Genomic DNA, 22193 nt, shown 5'->3' on the forward strand with positions numbered 1-22193 from the left:
TCTGCCCACGCCGCCCATTGGCATAGGAAGTAGGGAGGGCTGTAGAGGGGAGGGCCGAGGTGCCCCTGCTGCCCTTCCCCTCTCCCCTCCCTCCAGTAGAGGATGAGCGCTCCTCTGAGTGGCAGCACTTGGTGCCAGGAGCTCCCGGGCCCTCCAGCCTCTTAGCAAGCAGCTCTCGCTCAAGCTGATGGAGGGGTGCGCCTGTCGCGCCCTGGAGCTACCGGGCATGCTGCTGTACGCCGGCGCCTGGCTGTGCGTCCTGGGGGCGGTGGTGTCGCCGCGCTGGCTCAGCATGTCCACTTCCATGCTGCCCGTGGAGAGCTACGAGCTGGGTCTGTGGGAGACCTGCGTGGTCCAGGACATGGGCGGCATGGAGTGCCGGGCCTACGACAGCCTGCTGGGTCTCTCGCCCGATCTCAAGCTGGGTCGTGTGCTCACCTGCGCCTCCCTGGCGGTCGGTGCCCTGGGCTTCATGGTGGCCATCCCCGGTCTGTCGCTGGTCAACGGCTGCGAGGAGGACGGCGCCAAGAGGACGCTAGGCACAGCGGGCGGGGTGCTGGGCATACTCTCCGGGGTTCTGTGTCTGATCCCCGTCTCGTACGTGGCGCACGTGGCCGTGGTGCGCTTCTTCGACGACGCCCTGCCGGACGTGGTGCCCCGCTGGGAGTTTGGCGATGCCCTGTTCTGCGGATGGGCGGGGGGCTTCCTCCTGGCGCTAGCCGGGCTCCTCCTGGTGCTCGCATCCCGCTCCACCGGCCGAGACCCGCCCCCTCCCGCCGGCCCGCAGCGGAGGTACCAAGTGATGAACACGGTGCTGGCCCGGGCAGAGTACGTATGAAGGCCCGTCACTGGAAAACATCGCAATCAAGCAATCAGTTTCACTTCTAAAATGTACATAGATGTGTAAATAGATGAATAGATGCTGCTAAAAACCATAGAAATATCTCTTGCTCCTCTATCAGTGGAATGTTTCAAGCTAAAATATTCCGATTGTAAAATGAGCACTCAATCTGTATGAGCTGAATGATCACAATAAATCAAACTGAGATTACATGTGTAAGTCATTTAAATTGGTACTGTATCAGCTAGATAGCGCTCGAGCTAAAACAGCCACCAAGGAAAAAAATACCCTAATATACGCCCAACCATATTTACTCCTGGGGGTCCGGTGCCCCAAGCTTGTTATGCCACCAAAAATCAGGGCACGCGTTCCTCCTCTTCCCAGTGACTTGGACCAGGGCCTTGTGTTTTGCCGTTGGTGGAAACGCAGCGTGAGGTTAATTCCATCGTATTTCCTGCTCGCCGGCCCAGTTAAGCTGCGTTTAATGAACGCCTTAATTTGCCAAACAGTCAGAGGCCGTCGGCTTGGCTGGAAAGCAACAAGAGCACAAAACGTACTGGACATGCAGCATGTGGAGTTTGCGCTCATAAGAGGAAGCTAATTGACCATTTTGTAATGTTTGGAAACATTAGGCCACAGGTTACTTCCCAGGTGGCAGAAAACGAGCGAGTCGGTTTTTGATTAGAGCTGAACCGATGATAAAATGTTGTAATTTCGCAGAGAGTAATGGCTAGCCTATGAGTTAGCATCACTGCTATAACAGTCATGCTTTAGAAAAAGTCAATATTAGCCAATCCCCCGATGATTATGTTAACAATGTTGGAATTTTTCAACATCTTTTCAACAAAGCACAATCTGAATTAACCAACAAAATTCAGTTTTCATCCAAGAAGTGGGCGGCCATTTTGCCACGTGTTGACTGAAAATGACATCATAGCTACTCAGGTATTGACCAATCACAGCTCAATAGTTTGGCTCACCTGTTTTTTTAATTCAGTCATGTGACATTCACAAGCTGAGCCGTGATTGGTCGTCGGTGTATAATAAACTAAAAAGGAGCTGATTGTGTGATTTGAAGGGGATAATGAGACTATTAATGATCTGTATTCGTGTCTATTGGACACAAATGGATGTTTATTAGCAGACTGCACATTTTACCTGCTGAGTTTAGGCAGCAGGGGGAAACAAGCCCCCCACTCACACACACAAGATGTTTGGGATTATTAAACCTCCGCAGATTTAGAAAATGACCTCCTGCTAACATGAAGTGGAACACAAACAAATAAAACTTGCTGGAAGACTGCAGTTCTCCCATGAGAGCTAGCAAAAATATTAAGTAACCATACAAATTAAAACATAAAAAGGCTACTTTGACGAAGTAAAAAAACGGATATTTAGAAAATAAATTAGAAAAAGCAGTACTCAAGTCTGAAAAAGTCTGAGGATTATTATCGAGATGTTTTATCTTTGCGTTGACAGTAAACCGAGCCGTAAAAGATGCAAGATTTGATACCATAAAGGTCAGTCGGAGTTCAGAGAGCACATTTTTATCGCTGTCGCAAATCTTGTGGGTTTACTACACGGAAAATCAAACCACACGTGGAACATTATATCATGCAAAACTGCTTCCAAAATAATATATAAATATATTATTTTGTTCTCAGTACTTTAGTTTATATGCAAAATGAAGATCAAATTTTTTTTTTTATTGCTCATTTTTATTAACCTTGAGTTTGAAATAACAATTAAGCATCAGATTTTTTTGTTTTTTTTTCAGAATTTCTTACTTCCCGCTCTTATGTTGTGCTGGGTTATTCTTCCGATAAATGACACAGCAGATTAGATAAGAACGACATGTCATGTCAGTCTTATCTGCAACTCGGGGAGAATGCACGCCAAGAGCGTTGTGCTCCTTCACTTTGGGGTATGTGCTCCAAGCGCCACTTGTGCTCTCCACTCATGCTGGACTTGTGTTTGTGACGGCAGCTCAACAGCCTTTTGTTTGGCCCAAGTGGGCCGCCCGCCGTTCTCTTCTCTTCTCTCCACTGGCTAGCTGGCTGGCTGGCGGCCCCCTCTCCGAAAGCTCACGTGTTTGTTAGCCTCCTACATCCAAGTTCACATTGTCAAGCTGACCCTCCAACATGCCTCACGCAATCTTGCATGCTTGTATCATGAGAGAGCATGTGATGTCATAACAGAGCTTAATAAAATGTATTTGGGGTTAATTAAAATATTTAACGCAATTATCATGGGCATCAAATATTTGTACAAAAAAATCCAAATTTATTCTGTATATCACTTTTCCCAGCCTTTGAAAATTTTACCATTACGACACTTCATCAGGATGAAAATCGGGATTATCCCTGCCTCGCTTGTCCTCCTGAGCCACCCCCCGTCCATGGAGCTCGGGTTCGAGAGTCCACCACACGTATCGGTGAGCGAGAAAGAGCAACGCGCTGATGAGCATGAGGACGGTACCCAGGAAACCCATCATGATGGCCGTGCCCACTCGCTGTCCAGCTGGAGCAGCAGGAAGCCTGAACCTAGGTGGGAAGGGGATGGTAGCGTTGTTCGCCACCGCGCCCGCGTTCCACACCAGGGGGATCAAGACGAGCACGGCTGTGAGGAGATAGAGCGCCCCCGCAAGGATGAAGACCCCACGCACGCTGCCGCGATGCTCCAATGAGAAATAGACCCGCCTCACCGCCCGCACTGCAGCGACATTGCTCATCAGGCCGCCCAGCATGGCTAGCACCATGAGAACCTGCGCCACCCGGATCTCCACCGGGACAAAGCTGTCTGAGATAGCCATAGTCTGGCAGTTCTCCATCTTGGGGAGGGTATGACTGTGGAAGCACGCACGCCAGATGCCCACCCAGGCCACGCCCGAGGTGATGACGGACGTGAGGTTGTCGGGGTTTACGTGCCACCGGCGCCACTCGTCCATGCCCGCCGTGGCCATGGTGAGGATCCATGCCAAGCAGCCAATCAGCAAGCCCAGAAACTGCCAGTGGGCTGTGTGTGCCAGGAACAGCATGATGAGGATGATGGTGAGGTCAAGGGTCAAGTTGCTCTTGATTTGTCTCCCTAAGGAGAATTTTGTGACGGGACAGCTGTGTATATGAATAAAAACAAAACGTCATCAACAATCTATGTATCATTAATTCTTTCACTCTATATGTCCATTCATAAATGCAAGAATAAAAAAGTGGCAAAAAGAAGCCAGATTTGTCATTTCTAAATTTTACATCAAAAATACAAAATGGAAAAATGTGACTCTTGAATTGAAATTTCAACACATCAAATTTCAGTCATCATGAAATATAGGAAAATAAGGAATAAAATAAGAGACCTACCATTTAATTAAAAAGTGATTCTCGTTCAGCTGAGCAACGTTGATGACTTGCCAGTGAAGTTGATGATGGCTGACATGTTGACCATCATGTTTAAAGATGGCTGCCGTCAAGAGGGAGAAATATTTTAAAGTTATTTGTAGCTTTTAGCACCATCACAAGGTCAGCTCAGATGGCACATTACAAAAACTTTTCTATCTCACTGACACAAATTTACACTTTGTCTGAATTCAAATGTAAATAGTTACCTGTAAAGAATTTCCAGCCAGAGTGAAAATTTCCAAACGTTAGCGTCTTAAAAAACGACAAACTGACAGCGGCGAGCGCACGTTGCGACTGTAAAAGATGTTCTCTCACACTATCAGCAGCCCAGCAGGGCTTGGCTGAGTTAATGAGTGACACTGATGAGCTGATCGCCAAGAAAATTTAAAACAATCACACACAAAAAAGACAACATGAATTTTTTCTTATATTTGGATTTGATTTTAAAGCAGGTTGTGAATGCTTTTTGTGTGTGTCTAAATGGAAACTACCACAAGAGGGCCCTCCCGTGCAATTCTAAACAAAAAAAACCTCAGATAAAGTGTTATAAAAAGTCACAAATGTTCATAATATAGAACAATACATATTTCTTCAATTTAGCACGGCCCGTGAGAGGACGCTGTGGTGGTCGGCAGGCACTTGCCACTAAATGTCAAGTGCATCTCCTGTGCGGCCAAGTGCTCTGTAAAATGTCAACGACAGGCGGCGAGGGGTCACGCAGGACCTCACTTCAAGGCTGATGGACAAATTAAAAAAAAAGTGGCGTGAAAAGATGAGTTTCGTCCTAGTGTAGTGCTCTGAGCGCAAAAAAAAATGTCATCCGCCTGCTGTGCTCAACCAAAGGCTACAATAAATTACTAAAAAAAAAAAAACAGAAAAAGAACCCCGGTTGTATCGCAGTTAATTTCATGTCCCAGCTATACAGTGTTTTTTAAATCATTCAATTTGTTAGTCTTTTTTTGACAGTGTGCAGTCAAATATAAGCGTTGTGCACCTTTAATGTAGTACCACTTTGTGCCACAGCGTGGAGGGCAGCACTAGCGTGAGTGACTTGGCCACATAATGCAGACAAAGAAGAGTTTCACACCTACTGCACTGTAAATGACTCAGTAAGCTGCTGTAATTTGTTGTTTTTAAAGTGGCAGAAGGCAAAGCTGTGTGGTTCTTCTTTCAAAAAAATTCTATTGTTTTTATGTTTAATATAATAGGGAATGGAATTTAACAACTATTTGAAATGTTCGCTCGCAATTCAAAGCAAAAATATTTTCCAAACGACAGGTTGTATCTCATAAACTGGGTCAATTGTATCTCAAGGCACCACTGTGCAATGTTTCTTATTTTATGAGGCATTAAAATGAAAGTCTTGTATGTGGTCTCTGTATAATGCTGATTTTCGTGTATTGCGGTCTTCTGGGTTGTAAAATGGTTTCACTGCGTTTGGCGCAAGTGCCAAGAAAAAGCAGCATCGTCCTGGGGAGTGGAAATACCGGAGTCTCTGGCGCCCTCTGGTGGACTTGACGGCAAGCGTCTCAGTAGGCCAAGCGCTGCTCGATGGGGAGACTGTCCAGCAGGCACTTGAGCTGCTCTTCGCCCAGTTTGATTTTGTCCTCCAGCTTGCGTTGCTCGATGATGAGCGCCGACTTCATCTTGACAAAGTGCTCGTAGTCGGCCATGCCGTCTTCGGGCAGGTAGCTGGCCAGGATGTCATAGACGGCTCGCTCGCGCCGGTCCAGGTTGTCTTTCAGCTCCTTGGCGTCTTCGTGCTGCCGAATGAGCAGCTTGCGTTTCTCTGTTAGCGTACGCTGAAGAAAAAAAAAAGGAAGGGATTGGAGAAGATCCATCCAAAGGGACACTGGAGAGGCGAGCGTGTACATACCCGCTCCTCGGGCGTGGCGTCCTCGTCCAGGCTATTGAGGGCGTTCTCCACCCGGGCGAGGCGGCCCGACAGTGACAGCAGCAAGCTCACCACCTTGTCCAGGTCGCCCACGAACATTCGGAATTTGTCCAGCTCGTTGGGCTTGCAGACCTGCTGTACTCGGGCCTCCACTTCCTCTCCCAGCGCGTTGTTGTCGAGCACGTCCTCCTGTAGGCTCTGGCGGGCCTCGCGAAGAACTTGAAGCTTCTTGCTCAGGCTGTCCATCAGCTCTTGCTGCACCACATCAAACACATTCAGACAATGCTTGGAATGTAACAAATATTTTTTTTTGGGGTGATTTGTGAGGAGCGTGTCGTACCTTCTTGTTAGCCAGATCCATGTCCAGCTCATCCTCCGAGTCCTCATAGTCTTCGTTCTGCTCCTGCATGTCTTTCATCTTGATGAGAAGCTCAGCTTTGGGGGCCGACGTGCTGTAATATGCAGAGCTGGTCACCATGGCAACCGCCGCCATGTTATCCTCCTTCTCCCTGATATAAGATCAGAAGATCAGTGGAATATCAGACATAACATGAAAAGCGAGTTGATTGCTGACCTTTCCTCAGCCGGCCAGGCGACGTTGGTGGGCTTGGTCGGTGCTTTCCTGCGTTGGTGAGCTCCTTCCAGCAGCTGCTCGCCCTGAGGGAAGAGGCCCTCCATCAGGTCCATGGTGGTCTTCATCTTGCTCTGGTCTAGGATGTCAGCCAGCGATTTGTCCTTGTCCATGATGTCACGGGCCAGCTCCTCCCGCTTCTGCTCCTCCAAAATTCCCGGGGCGGCGTCCCGCTCGGGCTCTTTCGAAGTCACGCCGGGTTCATCGAGATCTTTCTGCCGAGTGAAAGTGCAGAAGACGGAGTCCTGTCCGCCGGCTCCTAAGGTGCCGAGCTTGCTGATATCAGGACCTCCCGTTTGGGCCACAGGCGCCTCGTCGGGTCGCGGAAAAGTCCTCCCGCTCTTCATTTCCAGCATTCCCTCGGAGCACACGATCCTGACGGGCACTTTTTTCACCGCGCTGCTTGGCTTCTCCATCCCGTTTTCCACCCTGGAGTGGAAAAAAAAACACAGTGAGAATAGTTTGAGGAGGAAAAAAAAAAATTCTGCGGGCCCATGCTTGCTGATTTTAAATGACACTGCATGATGGCAAAGTGATTTTCCATGCCCACTGACGAGAAGATTCTAAATGTGCTGGTCTGCTTTTAGAAATTTATGACCAAGCACATAAAATGTCTTTTATTTTGAAATAATGCATCCTTTTTTAAGTGAACATTTAAAAACAGAAAGTCCTCGATGATTCATCGCAAATGTATTTTAGGGCATTTAAAAGTTAAATACAACTGAACTGAAATCTAAAAATGCACTTGACTTTAAAAAGTAACTCTGCGTAAAAAATCAAAAAGACCAACCCGTTGGAGTCTTGGTCCTGCATCGAGACGGGCGGCTTGTCGCTGAGTCTCTGCGGGGAAAACTGCGGGGAAGGCGAGCGGCGTGGCTCCATGGCGACCGGCGTCCTGTAGGAGGTCGTGTGCCGCGCAACTGCGCCGCCTCGCGCCTCGTCGTCTGTCTTTTTAGCCTCGCAGTTCGGGGTGTGACTTTTGTCCGCGTCTGGGTCGAGGTCAGGGCATCCGGGCGTGACCTGAGAGCGTCCGGACTCGGCTGCTTTGTGGTTGACAGCTGTGGAAGCTCTGCGCTCGGTCACGGGAGGAGCTTGCTCGCACTCGCCAGGCTTCTCTTTTCCGTCCTCCGGGCAGCTGAGAATGACAACGAAAAGGCTTTTTAATTACACATCTCCACCCTTGGAAGTTTTCTTCTTCCTCTCGCCAGCAGCCGCCGTGAATAAAAAAAAGAAAAAGTCTCCTCCCTTGACTGGAGCTGCCAGGAATACTTCAGGAGTATAAAAAAAAAAAGCCAGCGAGGAGGAATAAAGAATCCTCTCGAGCGCTTTTAACTCTTAAGAGACCAAGTGCAATTTTTTTTTTACTGGCATGCATGTGAGCGCTTCCACGCAAACTCAATTAGGAAGCACAGACGTCCGTCAATTGTAGTCATGAGATACACTTTGTGGCAACTTGGGGTCAAACTAAAGTGAAGCCGCCATATTTGCGATAAAATATTCTACTGAGTGACATTAAAAATCCAGCACATTACCTTGAGGCAGAGCCGAGTGACCCGGCAGGTTTATCCTCCATCTGGGAATATTCCTTCTGCGGCGATATTGCGGGGACACGAGTAGTCTGGGGAAAGCAGAAGATTCATCTTGAAAAAAGAAACAATCTCGCTTGAAGGTAGCTCCAGGTAGTTTCCTGCTCGCTAAAAGAATGCATGGGAACAAGAAGGACGGCAGTCTCTGCCTGAAACGAAGGCGTGTCGTGAAGAACAAATATTGATTTTCAACGGAGTTGTGTTGCAGCTGTGTCTTCAAGGAACTGAAGATCTTTAAAAAAAAAAATATCAACCTTACCTGTCCGTAGAAGTCGGCCGAGGGTGAAGATCGGGACCGCTCGTGGAAACAGTCGGGTTTGACCCTCTCCTCCGAGCTTGGATTCAGAATGTTGTCGGCCGAGCGGAATCGTCCGGAGGGTCTGGTTTCGCCAGGTTTCTTCTGGGTGTTCCACCTGGCCTCGTATTCTGCAAAGGTGCCGAGTCGTTGCTGGTCCAGGGCGCCCGGGTGGTCGTCCCCGCCGCTTTGCTTCGGTGCCGCTTCAGCGGAGTCACTGGAATTCTCCGTGTCGGCGGAGGCGTGACCGGTGGATTTCCCGTTCTGTTGGTCTGGGCAGGAGCTTTCTTCTTCTTTCACGCCGACGTGGTGGATTTTGTCTGGTTCAGAGAAGGACTTGACCTTCTTCTCTGCTGCGAAGCGCTTTCGTCCACCGATGCGCAGAGGTGCGGATTTACCGGTCCCGGCTTCTGACAGTGTCGGAAGAGGAGTGAGATCTTTCCTGGCCGCGGCCGAGGATGGATAATTTGGCACGGCTTCCCCTGACGGGTGCTCCACCAACACGGGCTCCAGATCTTTCCTTCTGAAGGAAGTAGCCTTCAGCACGCGAGCTTGCGCTTCCTTCAAGTTATCCTTGTACGTGTTGGTGAAGGGGCTCTCCGACAAAGCCGGGGCGGCGCTCTGGTCGGACTTCCACACGTCCTGCTCGTCTTGGTTCCGGTCGGGCAGAGCGGCGGCGCTCTTACTCTTCTGCAGCTGGACTCTTCTCATCTGAATTTCGTTCTTCAAGGTGGTGGCGAAGCGCTCGTTGCGGCGGATCTGCTTGGACTCGGGCGTCTCCTCCGGGACGCCGCCGCCTTTTGAGGTCTCGTCCTTGGCGTCCAGGGACAGGGAATGGAGGATGGGCGTGGTCTGGGGGCAGATTCTGTCGGTGGCCTGGCTGCGCTGTCTCGTCTCTTGGGGGGGTTCTCTGTGCTGCAGAGGAAGAGATCGCCGTTGGTTGGACAGTCTGATCGGAGTGATGGAGTACAGAACCTCTTCGTTTTGTGAACTTTGACCCCTGTGGCTCCTGGGCTCGACGGCTTCCACAGCAGAGGAGACGTGTTGGTTTTTGCTGTATCCGTTTGTTTTTCGACCATTTGAGGGGTACTGCTGTTGATATTTAGCTTTGGAGACGATGGAGTTCTGCTCTGTCTGGGTTAAGGCGAGCCCGGAAAAACTTTGTCTGTCCTCGACTTGTCCCGACGCAGGCTGACCTTTGGCGGCGCAGTAGTATCGGCTCTGCCCGTTGCTCTCGGCGTTGAGGTCAATTGCTTGCGTTGTGCTTAAATTCCTCCTGGTGTTCTGGCCGGCGGGTTGAGCGGAACCGTTAGTGGTCAGCTCCTGCATGCTGGAGAAGTAGCCTCCGACATTTAGTGGTTTGGGAGCAGTGGCGGGCCACGGCTGAGCGGGGAAAGTGCTTTTGTCGTTGTGATGTCTGGGATGACCTTGCCGGACATCAGAGCTGGAGAGGGAGTGCTGCTTGTTCGAGCTGAACTGGGCGTGAGAATAAAAACTAGCCCTGTCCTGTTTCGGGGACTGGTTCTGACTACTCCGATCTTCAGGTTTCCCTGGGATTCGCGAATTGGACGGGTCGGGATGAGCCACGAGGCCTCGTTCCTTGGTGGCGGCGAAACTGTCGCTGCGTGCCGGCGGGAGCGGCGGCGGCGGAGAGGGGGAGGAGCTTTTCTTTTTCTCCGGAACATGCCAGACGGGTCCGCAGTTCATTCGACTGGAAGTGGAGTGGCGGGAGCCGGCCTGGTCGTCACATTGCGGGCCGTCGCAGCCTCCCGGCATCTGAAAGTACGTCAGCCTGTCGTCCTGTTTGACGCCCTCCGCTAAACCTTGGCCCATCCTGCCGTTAACGGGGCGTCCTCCGGAATCCCACTGGCTGACTTTGTACAGCACGTTCTCGGTGGAGGCAGCGTTGCTCTTTGACAGCGTGAAATCTGGCGTGCCGGAGCTGGTGGAGAAGGAGCTGTAGGCGGAGTCTCGTTTGCCGCCGCCGAGGTGCTCCATGCTGTTGTTGGACTTAGCGGGGGACAGCTGACCGGCCGGGTACGGGTGGGGGACGTGCTCTAAGCTGTCCATGCTGCCCAAAGAGCTGAAATGGTCCGAGACCCTGCAGAGGTTGGTTTGCTCCCAACTGGAGGACAGGTCAGTCGATGAGGAGCTGGGAGGATGAAAATGAGCAACAGTGAAAAGAGTTGTCCAAAAAACTTTCCAGATCCCGGAAGCCTCACCTAGCATCGTACGTGGTGCGCCACGCGACGGCCGAGTTTGGAGAAGGCTGCGTTTTGGCCGACTCGGATTGCCCTTCGTTGAACTTAGTGGAGTGCCAGGAGTGCGGCCTGCTTATGGGCTCATTCCGTCTGAACACAGAGAAGACGAAAACAAAATGCAGAGTGGACTTGGACAACAAACAAAATAAAATATCGCTTTTCTGATATTAATACACATCGATTAAAATAACGTACCCTATGATAAAATGATTCTTTCTGAGATGCGTGTCGGGAAGAAGATGACAACATACGTCAGAAGATAACTACTGCAAACTTCCATACATGCGCTACATGAGGAATGAAGCTAACGACAATCCACATGCCGGAGAGGAAGTCTACAAGTCGCTACGGAAAATAAAAGTAGAAGCAGCGGATAAAATGGGAAAAAAAAAAAAAAAATATGGATATGGCTGGAGATTGCGACGACATGAGGGTTAAAGCTACTACTGGTCACTGGATGACGCCACAGAACTGTACCTCATGGAACTTCGCAAAATCTTGGTAAGGAAGCTCCGGGCCACATGCACGTCATTCTCTGAGGGCATTTTGTGAGCTACAATGTCCACCATTTTCATATTCCTGCGCAGCAACGGAAGGAACACACATATACACCCGACACACACTTTTTTTTTCCTCATTCAAAAAAGAAGAGAACACAACCCAAAACATCCTCTCTATTTAAATGAATGCTAATTCCATTAATCCGTTCAATTTGAGTCACAAACTTGCTCATGGGACAAATTAACCAATAGAAGTGTTACAGCTCCCTCTGCTGGCTATGCTTAAAAAAAGTCAAACTCCCAGGATGATGATTGACATGTATTCACTACTGGATTCGTTATGTGAACAGGACGAGGCCGAGATGTCCACAGCTTTGAACATATGGTCGTCACGAGCCCAGCGAGGGGTTGGTGGGGGAAGGCTTAGCGATTGGAGAATCTCTGAGCCACCTCAGCCCCTTTAAAGCAAGCTGTCGTCTGCCTCGCTTTAGCATTTCCATCTTCTAGCAGCTCCAAAACGCTCAATAACGCTGTTGCGCTGGTCAAGTATTTCAGACGAGGCTTTCAACTCTGATTAGACTCGGTCGGACCTGGCAAACAAAAAGCTTTGGGTTCAGGGGGTTGCGCCCTTTTCGTCACCTCGAACTAAAAGAACTTCAATGAGTCTTTGACAAGGAGGGGGGGGGGGGTTCATTTGTGAAAAATGGCCATAAGACTAGCAAAAACATTGTTCTTAAAGAGCAACCCAATTTAATTTTTTTGGGATGATTCAGCCGAAAATAAATTGGTGTTAAACGCTTACTGCAAAGACTAAGAAAAAGCTAACTCCCATCTTTGGGGTTTCTGGGGGACTCGTGAGCAGCCAGCCAGCCACACAAGGCGGCGGCGGCGGCGGGCATTGGCATGCAAATGAGGGCGGCTTTATTAGGCCTATCGTCAGGGCTACAGCTGGCCTGGCGCAGATATGCTCAGAAAGTGAATCGTTAGGCCGCCGCACGATGGGGGGCAGGGTCGAGGCTGCTCGCATTTCATCCGAAATATCTGGAAAGTTCGCCGTAAACTTCCAGCATAGAAAAAAAAAGATCATACTTGACCTACAAAGATGACGGAAAACACGATTGTCACCTCGCCGTGTTAATATTCACAAATATAATCCCCTTCAAACCACATGCTAGAGATTAATTTACGGAGTTGATCGTGGCTTAACCTAAATGAAGCGTGACCTCGTGGAGCTAAACAATCAAAACAGTTCCGTATTAGGGTCATCAAACTTAATATGGGGCCAAAGTTTGTTTTGACTCACCCGGGCGGCGGACACACAATCCCGAATGAGATAACATCGAGAGCAACTTGGTGAAAAAAGCGAGAGCGCTTCCGAAGACGCAAAGCATGGTAGGTCGTGAAATCGACGCCGAACTTTTGTGACCGCACGGAGGGGGAAGAAGATGAAGATGAAGAGGACAGCTATTGTCCCAAGCCAGTCCCCTCTTGGGGATTTTGTAGCCTATTGGTTCTCAAGTGGCTATATGCAAGAGCGTCCGCCAGCCTCCCTCCCTCAGCCCGAGCGGTGAGGCGGATGTGCATTTCTCCCATCGCTATGGCAACGGCTTGATCTCCAGGGCGCACCCCACTTCCAGAAAGCCTGGCTAATGAGCTTTGCGAGCACTCAGGGTGACGGCGACGAGGCGTGTTTTGGTTTGAAATGGTGATTTTGCCGTTGGGGGTTAGCATGTTTAGCTACGTTGTTGTCGCAATACTACATCATAAGAGAAAAAGTGATCAATACTGGTGCAAGGTTATTGTAATCATAAAAAAATAATCTGACAATATTAGAAATGTTGCCGTTACCCGTTAGCATAACCTCAATCTTTAGCCGGCGACAAACATGACCAAGTCCAACAGGTGGAAAGAACTGATGTGAGCCCGTCGCCAGCCACGAAGCAACTGATTTGAGCAAATCCACTTCCGAGCGGAATTCAGTGCGGCGCATTCCCAACATGCTGCATGGGCTTATGAGGCAAAAAAAAAAAAAAAAAAAGTGTGCAATAAGCTTTTTCAGGTAGGGAGGTCGACTGAACCACAACTATAAAATGACTCTGGGAAAAATGCACTTCAGCAAAAACACCAGAAGAGGGAAGCCAACTGCTGCAAAGAATGGCGAGAGTTTATGTTGGGAAGTTTCAATGATTCCCAGAGAGAGAGAGAGAGGAAAAAAAGAAAGAGAGAGCGAGAGAGAGAGAGAGAGTCCAGGCCGCAGGGGTCTGGCAGTAAAATCCACTGAAGTGAAGAAGTCAACAAAAAAAAGGGACAGTGTCAACTTTTTTTTTAAATTAATCTCTGAAGGACCAAAATTGCTACATGAAGCCATCAAATCGGTTCTTGTGGCTGTCCGTGACATCATGAAACTTTCTAAGAGTCATGCCAACCAAATTTCACGTTGCTGAGTGAAACTGGTTGAGATTTCAAAATCAGGGAGCTATTTAGAATTGAGTCATCAATATCTGCCCTCGTGCTCCGCCCACATGCAAGCTTCAAATATTTCCCACGTGGTGTACATTTTGGGACACGGTTCCTCGGGATCTTTTTTTTTCTTCATGACAGACGTTAATTCGAGTGACGCTCTTACGTAACGCGCCCATTTACCATGTCTGGGCATGTTTGGCAGATGCTGAAATGCAAACCGCACCTTTTGTATTTGGGGGAAGTCTGGAATGGCGCTTCATCAACAATCCCGGTTTCATCAACGCACTGTTAGGAGGCCGCACCTGAACCAGGTTCTGACAGCTTCCTGTTCGACATGATTCCCCGAGATAACAAAAAAGGAACAGAAATGCTATGGAAGGACTTTTTTTTTTAAAGTGTGCTTCAATCAATGTGACTAAATATTTGCCTTCACTAAGATTGAGTACTACTGTAATGCATTTCTCCATTGTTATGTTCTCCCCCCCCCCCCACCTCGCCACAACTCATCCGAATAACCTTGGACAAACTCGGCGGAGCAGATAAATAAATTCTTGAAGGCGGCCGAAGAGCAGGAAGGAAGTTGACGTTTCCAGCTGGCTTGGAGGCCGTGGACAACGCAACGGGAACAATGGGATCCTGTCTGCAGGAAACATCTTTCTTCATTTAGCGCGGCAAAGGCGACAAATAAGCAGATGCGCGCTTTGACGCCTCCCGCGGCGATGAGTTCAAACGCCAACCGCACGCATTGTTTCACTACGACGACTTTCGGGATGAATTTGAACACAGCACACCTTTATGCTTTACTCTGCGTTCCGAAATGCGAGACAACGTAGAAAGGTAAACAGACGGCAAGTGGACAAAGCCTCTATTGTCGAGGCGGAAGGAGCGGACGAATGATTCATCGCTTTAAAGAAGATAGGAAGGCGGCGAGATGTTTACGGTAGCAGGGAGCGTAAAGGTGAAGTGGTGACGCACGGAGGTGGCAAAACTACTCACTGTTTGTACTCAAGTACGAGCACAGACACCTAAAAAAACTAACTAGCAAAGAAAGTAAAGTACAGCAACAAAGTATTTGTACTCGATTACTTCCCACCACCGCTGAGTCAATTCCAAAAATGATCATATGACGTTACCCGCAACCTGTCCAAAAAAACGCAAACTCGGCGCCAGCCCACCAAACAGGATCATCCGGCCCGCTAGAAACCCAACTGCGGGCTCGAGGGAGCTCTCCGCGTCACCTCGGGTTTGTTGTCGGGAGTGGTTGCCGCGGCGACCCCGCTTACCTTTTCACCATGAGGCTGAGTGTCCGGTGGGAGCCTTTGACCAAGCAGATTGCCTCCTGCCTGAAGCCGCTCAAGGGAATCTCGTTAATGTTGACAAGCTCATCTCCCGCCTGCAGGCCCACAGCTGCCGCCTTGCTGGACTCCTCCACCTGACACATAAACGCAGCACGCCATTCACGGTGGGTCTCGAATAAATACCGAAGTTGCCAAGAGGTAGATCGAACGTGTGTGGCCTGCCATGTGTTTAACATAAAAAAAAGTCTAAGAAGAAATGGATGTCAGGAGCGGGTCAGGGGAACGTTTTTAGGGCTGCCAAACACTCGCTGCGTGTCTGACGGGAGACACCTGGGACACGGCGGACAGAAGGTCAGCTGGCGGAGAGCGGCCAAAGTCGTTTTTAGAAGAAAGCGGTTGGCTCACTCTGAAAAGTAGTCATGTAATGTTCCAATACTTTTGGAGAAAACCGTATCTACACCATTGCATTAGCACACCGGAATCTGCATCTGATTATCAGTGTGAACCTGATGACGCAACGGCGCAGGCATGTGTACATTAACAGCACATGACGAGCTCTTCATCCACGAGCGACCATCTTAGCTTCTTTTCATCTTTCGTTCCTCATTCCCCTACGAAATAAAGTTACAAGAGGGGAGGGGGCGGCGGTTTGGAGGCTGGCCGGGTTCCCGACCCGGGCCCGATATGGTGGTGTATTTTGTGGAAGAGCCTGAATCGATGGCTGACGCATTCTGGCCGCTGCCAAGCGCAAAAGAGTGCTTCGGATATATTTAACCGTGCAACTAAAACATCAAATAAACACTCGTCGACGAGTCCAAGCGCAGAATGTGCCGGGCTTTTGGTGAGTTTGCAAAGCAAGTGAGCGTTAATCGGTGCCAACGAGGCCCGGACTCAAAGATTTGACAGAAAGAAGCTCGACAAATAGGCCACGATAAATCATATTTAAGTTTGAATGATAATGAGGGTCAAGCGTTAAAAAGGAGGCTCTTTTAAGAGCATTCTGGGCCTTCTTTTTATTTTTTTTTTAATATCCTGCCAAAGTGTTTTACAACAGGGTCGTTTGGGTGCAGCTTAATCACTGCCCTCGCTTGCCGCTAATTGGCGTGTTGGCTAAACGGTTTACGCGAGTTCGCGCACGTGTAACCCTCGGTAGTAAAATTCCTATAGGTGAATAAAGAAAGTGTTATATTAAAAAAAAAAAAAAAAGAAAATGCTCATCGGCGTCGAGGGTTTGGCTTTCATTGCTAAGCCAGACAAACAAAAATAAAAGGGCCGACCGACCGACTCTCCGGGAGATTTACGGTTCCTTTTTCTAAACATTTCGCAGCGTGCTGGCCTAATCAGCGCCAGCCACATAGCGCGGCCTTTGTTGACGCTTTTCCTGCGGCCTCCAATCAGTCGATGTGCAGCTATCCTGGATGGCCGTGAAAATAGTCCCTCGGAGGGGATGCTAGGGGAAGGATGTGGTGTGGGGAATGCGGACTTTCTGCTGACAAGGCGTCCCGTCATCAAAACTAGTTGAGGCTTGGCCAGTAAACAAACAGATCAAGCCACCGCTCTGTTTTTGTGTCGTGGATTGTCCTCATGCGGGTCGCAGGTGTAGCCGAGATGACATTCCGAGTGAGGTCAGTATTAAAAGTCATAAAAAATAAAACAGCTGGAAGCAAGCTTTCTCAAATCGCAAAGACGACCACGGATCTGCTTTGAATTATAGAAAGAATTCTCTTTTAAGTCTAGTCATCAAGATAAGAAGATAGAACAAATATTTTGAAAGCGAACGTTCCCATGATATGAAATCTATAAAGACGCTTCTTTAAATCGATGTATTTTAAGTGAACTTGATTTATCGCCGCATTGCGCAATAATACGTCAAAGGTACGCACGGGGCGGCGTGCCCAGCTGTGTCGTGTAAAACGGGATTATTTCACTTTATCCTGAGTGAGGACTTTTAAGGCCGCCAAGACCTCGCGCATTACCTGAGTCATGACAGGAATGTTAAGAATTTTAATTAGATCCAGGAAAACGAGCCCCCCCCCCGAATCGCTTCTCACACTGTGTGCCATTGTGCAAATATTTTATACTTGTGTTTTCCTAGACATATATAATAAAATTTGAATTCCTTTGTATAAAAGTAAGCTTTTTATGGAAAGATGAAGGGGCCCGGTACTTCTCGACAAGACAGGGCAACATTAAATTTTGATTGATGCGTCTGTACGTTAAACAGATCTTAAAACGTACAATCTGAGATGAAATGTGACATTTTTACACAGTTAATACGAGTAAATCCGCGCCGGAGAACCGTTAACTGTGTTGTGAAACAGAACCCAATAAAACTGACATATAAAAAATAAAAAAAATTACAGACGGCTTTGGAGCCACATAGAACACATTCCTTTATCCATCCCTTTATTCCAGACACTAAAAATAGATTTATCTAGTTAAGGTATCTGGTATCCAATATCACCTTACAATGAGCTACTTTGTTGCGATGCAGCAATGTGGAACAAAAGTCCTGTCTGCTTAGCACAATAAGTCCACAACACGGCGGACCTGCTTGTATCTCCGAAAAGTCAGGTTACTTAAATTTCAAGGTATATCGATCACGGCACTTAAAAGGTTAAAATCTTACCGGGTCACCATTGGCTGTTTCCTCTGGTATCCATGAGGTAATAAATAAAATATTAACAGCAAAATGCCGTCAACATCAAACTGCCGTCTTCAGTGACATATTAAGTCCTCAAGGGATGCATTTTTTTTTTAGAGACCTTAACGAGAGTCTCTCTTCCACCCCACTTGGCTTGAACTTTGGACCATTTTGGCGAAAGCGACAGGCCTAACTCAAACATGGTGTTTTTGCATCGGGAATTAAGCAGACGCCGAGGCCTTGCGTGGTAAATGATTACACTGGTGACATGGAAGCCCAAATCGTACCGAGACGGAAACTATCTGTTGTTTGCGTTGTATCAACATGCAGTGCTCATCGTGTTCTGTGACTGAGTCAAATGGAAGTAAAAAAAAAAAAAAAAAAAGCAGAAGAAAAAGCCATGTAGAGTTTTGGGTTACCTTGGTGATGAGCAGGGGTTCACGATGTTCCAGCCCACCGCGAAGTGTGAAGCCCCATGGCGCGCCTCCAGAAAGCGACACTTCCAGGAGCCTCCAGCCATCCCCGTCTCGTCCCCTGGGGTCCGAGTCTACTGCTTTGGCCATGACGTGCCAGTGGTGGCCGTCTATGTAGTGTGGTTCCACCTTGTACTGCTCTGAATCCATGGAGATCTGAAAGGAATGAAACGATGATAATCATCCATTGTTTCTGATGACACCAATAGTAAACACCACCTATTTTATTTGACCAAGAGAGGACAAACTTAATATTAGATTGAATAAAATAATGAAGAACAATGAAGATGTGAATTACAAGCAGAACGTTTCAATAGTTTTACCAAAAAAAAAATGCTGACTGAAAATTTAACCATGGAGCAGAAGTCGATATACAAATTTTAATCCAAATAGTATTTTTTTTTTTTTTTTACACAACTAGCTAAATTCCACTCACGGAGCGCTTTTTCTACCTTTATAAGCAGTTTTAACTGGACAGATACTCATGTCCCTTAATTTGAAACACGTCAACGTTGGAAACTAACCCATGTTTAACTTTTTTAAACCGATAAAAGTCAAATAATTGACCGTTTTTCTTTAGTTTAAACACCTGTTGTCATCGTCCAGACGGCAACTTAATGCTCTTAGCACAACAAAGTCCGAGAACAAACACAAAGAAGGTGGGGGAGACCATCTTGTCCAGCAATAAACGCAACAAAAACTCTAATAAACACTTCTAATCAAATTCTGTCATCGAGTCGAAGGCAAAACTAAATTGCGTTTCAAATTTTACCACAAACAACGTCGGATTTAATGCTTAAAAGCGTCGCCTTACCTGGGGAATGCAACTTGTGGCTCAACCGGTGGGCGATCACAGACCGTCCCCGTCGTTTCGTTAGCCGCTCAGTCAGTCAGTTCGGACGGGTTGATGTCCCGGTATCGCCTTGACACATTCTTCCTTTTAATTTACTTATTTTAGGATTGTCTTATAGAGTTAAAACCTGCAAACCTGGCGCTCGCCGGATACAAAGTGTGAGAGAAGCTTCTCTACTTGTGTGGCTACTCTTTGGCGGCGCACACCTCACACTCACTTACGCACGCACACAGTGGAGCTAAGTTGCCTTTTTTAGCTTTAGCACCCACTCGGCCACCGTAGATATGGACTAAGCCGCAATGGTGACCTCTACCGACAGTTAACCAGCATTACGCTGACTCGGTGAAAAAACGCATTCACTACATTACCCATAAGCCCCATGGAGGTGGAACGACTGAGACACAGAAAGTGTGTAGGAAGTCATATTGACCACTAGATGGTAGTATTGCATTACGGTCTATCGAAATAAGTAAATGGAAAGGTTAATTATATTGACTCAAATAACTGGTGGGGAAAATCCAAGAAGGAGTTTCCGGTGCAAGAGCAAAAATAATTTAAAACATGAGTAAGTTTACGCAAGAAGCAACATGCATAGCAACTCGGAAGTCAGAATTAGCACGGGGTAGGGTGGGAGTAAAAAAAAAAAAAAAAAAAGGAGAAAAAAAAGAACCAGAGGGCACAGGCTCAACTTTTCACCTCTGCATAGAGGGGAAGTGAGTTTTGATGTTTGGTCTCGCTTACAGTATGTGATGTTTATCTGCTTGTGCCATCTTGTTTCACTCTGCGGTATTATATGAGTAAATTGACTCACGAGCTTGTTCATGGCAAATTTAAAACTCATAAATCAAAGCACCGCTGTAATTCATTAGAACAACCAAAACCTATGAAAGTGACTGTCTGTAAAGTATACGTGTGTTTAAATGTCACAGGAAGAGGACAAGGCAAACCTTTCTCAGCTTCTTGTTCCTTCCTCTCGCCGCGTCACCATGGTGACGGCCAGAGTGTGACAGTCATGTGAAAAGGAAGCTGATTGGATTAAAATAGTTGGTGCGATCAGGGGGTCAGCAACACGGCACACGTATTAAATACACAAGGCCTCCTTCAGACGTGCATCTGTTCCTCTAATTTATTAAAAACATTTTTCATGAAGTGAAATGGAGACACTATATGTTTTTTTTAAAAGGTGCATTCATCTCGTCCCACCTCATCCCAGTTGCATCCACCTCCTCCTCGTCTCTCCATTGTCCAATAGCAGCGGTGAGGCTGGCAGATGCGCGGCAGAGGAGCAGATCATAAAAAGCGCCGGGCCTAAAAGAGGAAGTAAAGGGGGACCTGGTGAGTTATTGCCCCCCAAACGTACACACCGGGGCCTGGGAACAGGGAACTTCTCACGGTAAGGGGACAGCGGAGGGGCTGCTCTCAACTTTACTTGTTATTCATCACACCTTGCTGTCATCAGAATATACAAAAAAGCAGCAGAGATTAAACTGTAATAAAGTCATGAAGATAAATTGCCCCCCCCCCTCGCCTCAATCACTTCATGTTTACATGAGCGCTACACAACGGTTCACATGTTCGGCAGATGGGAAAAGTTACGGATTTACACAACTATCGAGATCGGCACGTCACTCTAAAGTAGAAATGTTCTCATGCGATATGTCGAAACGCGAGCACGGACACAGAACTGAAAAAAAAACAATTCACACACTGAAACTGCTGAGACGATGGAATCGTACGTGTTTGCCTGTTTATGTTGCGCCATTAACAACTTAAAACGGGGGGGCACTGTAGGGGTAAGGCTCGACTCGCCCACCCCGTGACCTTTGCTCCATCCAAATATGTCCGTGTGTGCATTCGTTCTGGTGGGTCGCTCCCCGACAGAGGTCACGTTGCTAACTTTTCGGGATAAATCAGGCCCACTAATAAAAACACAGCAGAGGGGTTTAAAAAAAAACACGTTTTTCCAGACAAATCGTTTTCTCTGATTGGTTAATCCCAAACGGGTTGATTTCGACCACCAAACCGCAAGAATGGACATCACGAGACCTTCGTCATTCTATATCTGTTTATGATGAGGTGAATGCTAACTATAGGCCGTCATGTATACAGCACAGGCAGTTCCTCCTTCCTGACAGGTGCTGATTTGGTTTCCCATGGCTATGGAAGATGCCGTGTTTATGGTGTCGTGCACACACACACACACACGCACACACACATAGGCGTAATCAGTCACTCCTATCGCCCCTTCCCAACCTCCTCGTACTCCTCCTGTCTTGCAGCATAAATCTGCCGCCTGACAGCTGGAGTCGCCCTGACCAATCCGCTCTGAATTAGCGTGAAGATCTTCAACTTTGATGAGAGTGCCTTCAAATACTGGCGTAAAAAAAGACGGCACAAAAAAAAAAAAGTGAGGGAGTAGCCAATGGTTAAAAATAATCTGCTATGAGATCCAGACAGAATGTTCTTTGTTGGAAATTGTTTTTTTGGGAGAAAAACGTAACATTACAAAAATAATAAAATAAAATAAACAGTATTAGTCTTAAGAGAATAAGTTTAAGAAAACTAAAAGTAGTGAATCTGTTCCAAAAATGCATATTTTTTTAGGTTAAGCAATATAATCTGTTGCTTTTCACCAAATGATCCTTCAACTGGATTTGAAGTATCAGGGCTGGATCTGTTCTCCTGTGGAAGTCTTTAATCAGCGTCCGTGGCGGGCGGGAACTAATCCCTGTTTTGCTACTCATGAGGCCGACCCACGCCCTTTCTCAGACCATCTTTCCCAAGGCCACATCTGGAGTGACATCATTAAGAAAGCACTGCTGCAGACGGGTCGTCATATTCCGCTGTCATATGACCGCTGTATCTGCTACCTAGTCGGGAATAATTTGAGTTAATTCACTTCTTGATAACACCACTATCGCAATGACAGACCTTTTCACCATGTCCCCCACTTGTAATAAATAATAAGTGGTCGGCGTGCGGATCCCAGTGGGACGCCATGGGCAACTTCTACAAGTTATTTATTATCAATAGATATGAACGATCTGACAAATTGGACT

General features: G+C 47.6%; 3 protein-coding genes across 6 annotated transcripts; 1 reads left to right on the plus strand and 2 right to left on the minus strand.

Annotated features, from left to right (window-relative positions):
* The first annotated feature begins 86 nt into the window (after nt 1–86).
* LOC125968372 (putative claudin-24) lies at nt 87–1051 on the plus strand. Its single transcript, XM_049719368.1, has one exon. It carries the CDS (start codon nt 188–190, stop codon nt 836–838), a length of 651 nt encoding a protein of 216 aa, XP_049575325.1. The 5' UTR covers nt 87–187; the 3' UTR covers nt 839–1051.
* Nucleotides 1052–1988: 937 nt separating this feature from the next.
* On the minus strand, nt 1989–4504 carry cldn34a (claudin 34a). The gene is made up of 2 exons (XM_049723521.2): nt 4198–4504; nt 1989–3954 (listed from the first exon to the last, which is right to left on the minus strand). Exon 2 carries the CDS (start codon nt 3876–3878, stop codon nt 3168–3170), a length of 711 nt encoding a protein of 236 aa, XP_049579478.1. The 5' UTR covers nt 3879–3954; nt 4198–4504; the 3' UTR covers nt 1989–3167.
* Nucleotides 4505–4650: 146 nt separating this feature from the next.
* shroom2a (shroom family member 2a) lies at nt 4651–19383 on the minus strand. 4 transcript variants are annotated; one of them, XM_049722730.2, is made up of 11 exons: nt 19096–19383; nt 18228–18437; nt 15150–15298; nt 10865–10993; nt 8607–10794; nt 8294–8379; nt 7552–7896; nt 6705–7190; nt 6471–6639; nt 6113–6385; nt 4651–6038 (listed from the first exon to the last, which is right to left on the minus strand). In XM_049722730.2, exons 2-11 carry the CDS (start codon nt 18429–18431, stop codon nt 5766–5768), a joined length of 4302 nt encoding a protein of 1433 aa, XP_049578687.1. In that variant the 5' UTR covers nt 18432–18437; nt 19096–19383; the 3' UTR covers nt 4651–5765. The 4 variants fall into 4 exon arrangements, with proteins under 4 accessions (XP_049578687.1, XP_049578708.1, XP_049578696.1 ...); XM_049722751.2 differs by lacking the exons at nt 15150–15298; nt 18228–18437; nt 19096–19383 and adding exons at nt 11099–11119; nt 11381–11482; nt 12707–15084; XM_049722739.2 differs by lacking the exons at nt 15150–15298; nt 18228–18437; nt 19096–19383 and adding exons at nt 11099–11119; nt 11381–12081.
* Nucleotides 19384–22193: the final 2810 nt, after the last annotated feature.

Source organism: Syngnathus scovelli, chromosome 10 (assembly GCF_024217435.2).
Source record: "Syngnathus scovelli strain Florida chromosome 10, RoL_Ssco_1.2, whole genome shotgun sequence".
Taxonomy (NCBI): Eukaryota; Metazoa; Chordata; class Actinopteri; order Syngnathiformes; family Syngnathidae; genus Syngnathus; species Syngnathus scovelli.

Coding starts and splice junctions, on each gene's coding strand:
- LOC125968372 (XM_049719368.1), top strand. CDS start 188: ATGGAGGGGTGCGCCTGTCGCGCCCTGGAGCTACCGGGCATGCTGCTG.
- cldn34a (XM_049723521.2), bottom strand. CDS start 3,878: ATGCTGTTCCTGGCACACACAGCCCACTGGCAGTTTCTGGGCTTGCTG.
- shroom2a (XM_049722730.2), bottom strand. CDS start 18,431: ATGGATTCAGAGCAGTACAAGGTGGAACCACACTACATAGACGGCCAC. Junction 7,191..7,551: donor CAGGACCAAGACTCCAACGG/GTTGGTCTTTTT, acceptor TTTCCACTCCAG/GGTGGAAAACGGGATGGAGA. Junction 6,640..6,704: donor GCCTGGCCGGCTGAGGAAAG/GTCAGCAATCAA, acceptor ATCTTATATCAG/GGAGAAGGAGGATAACATGG.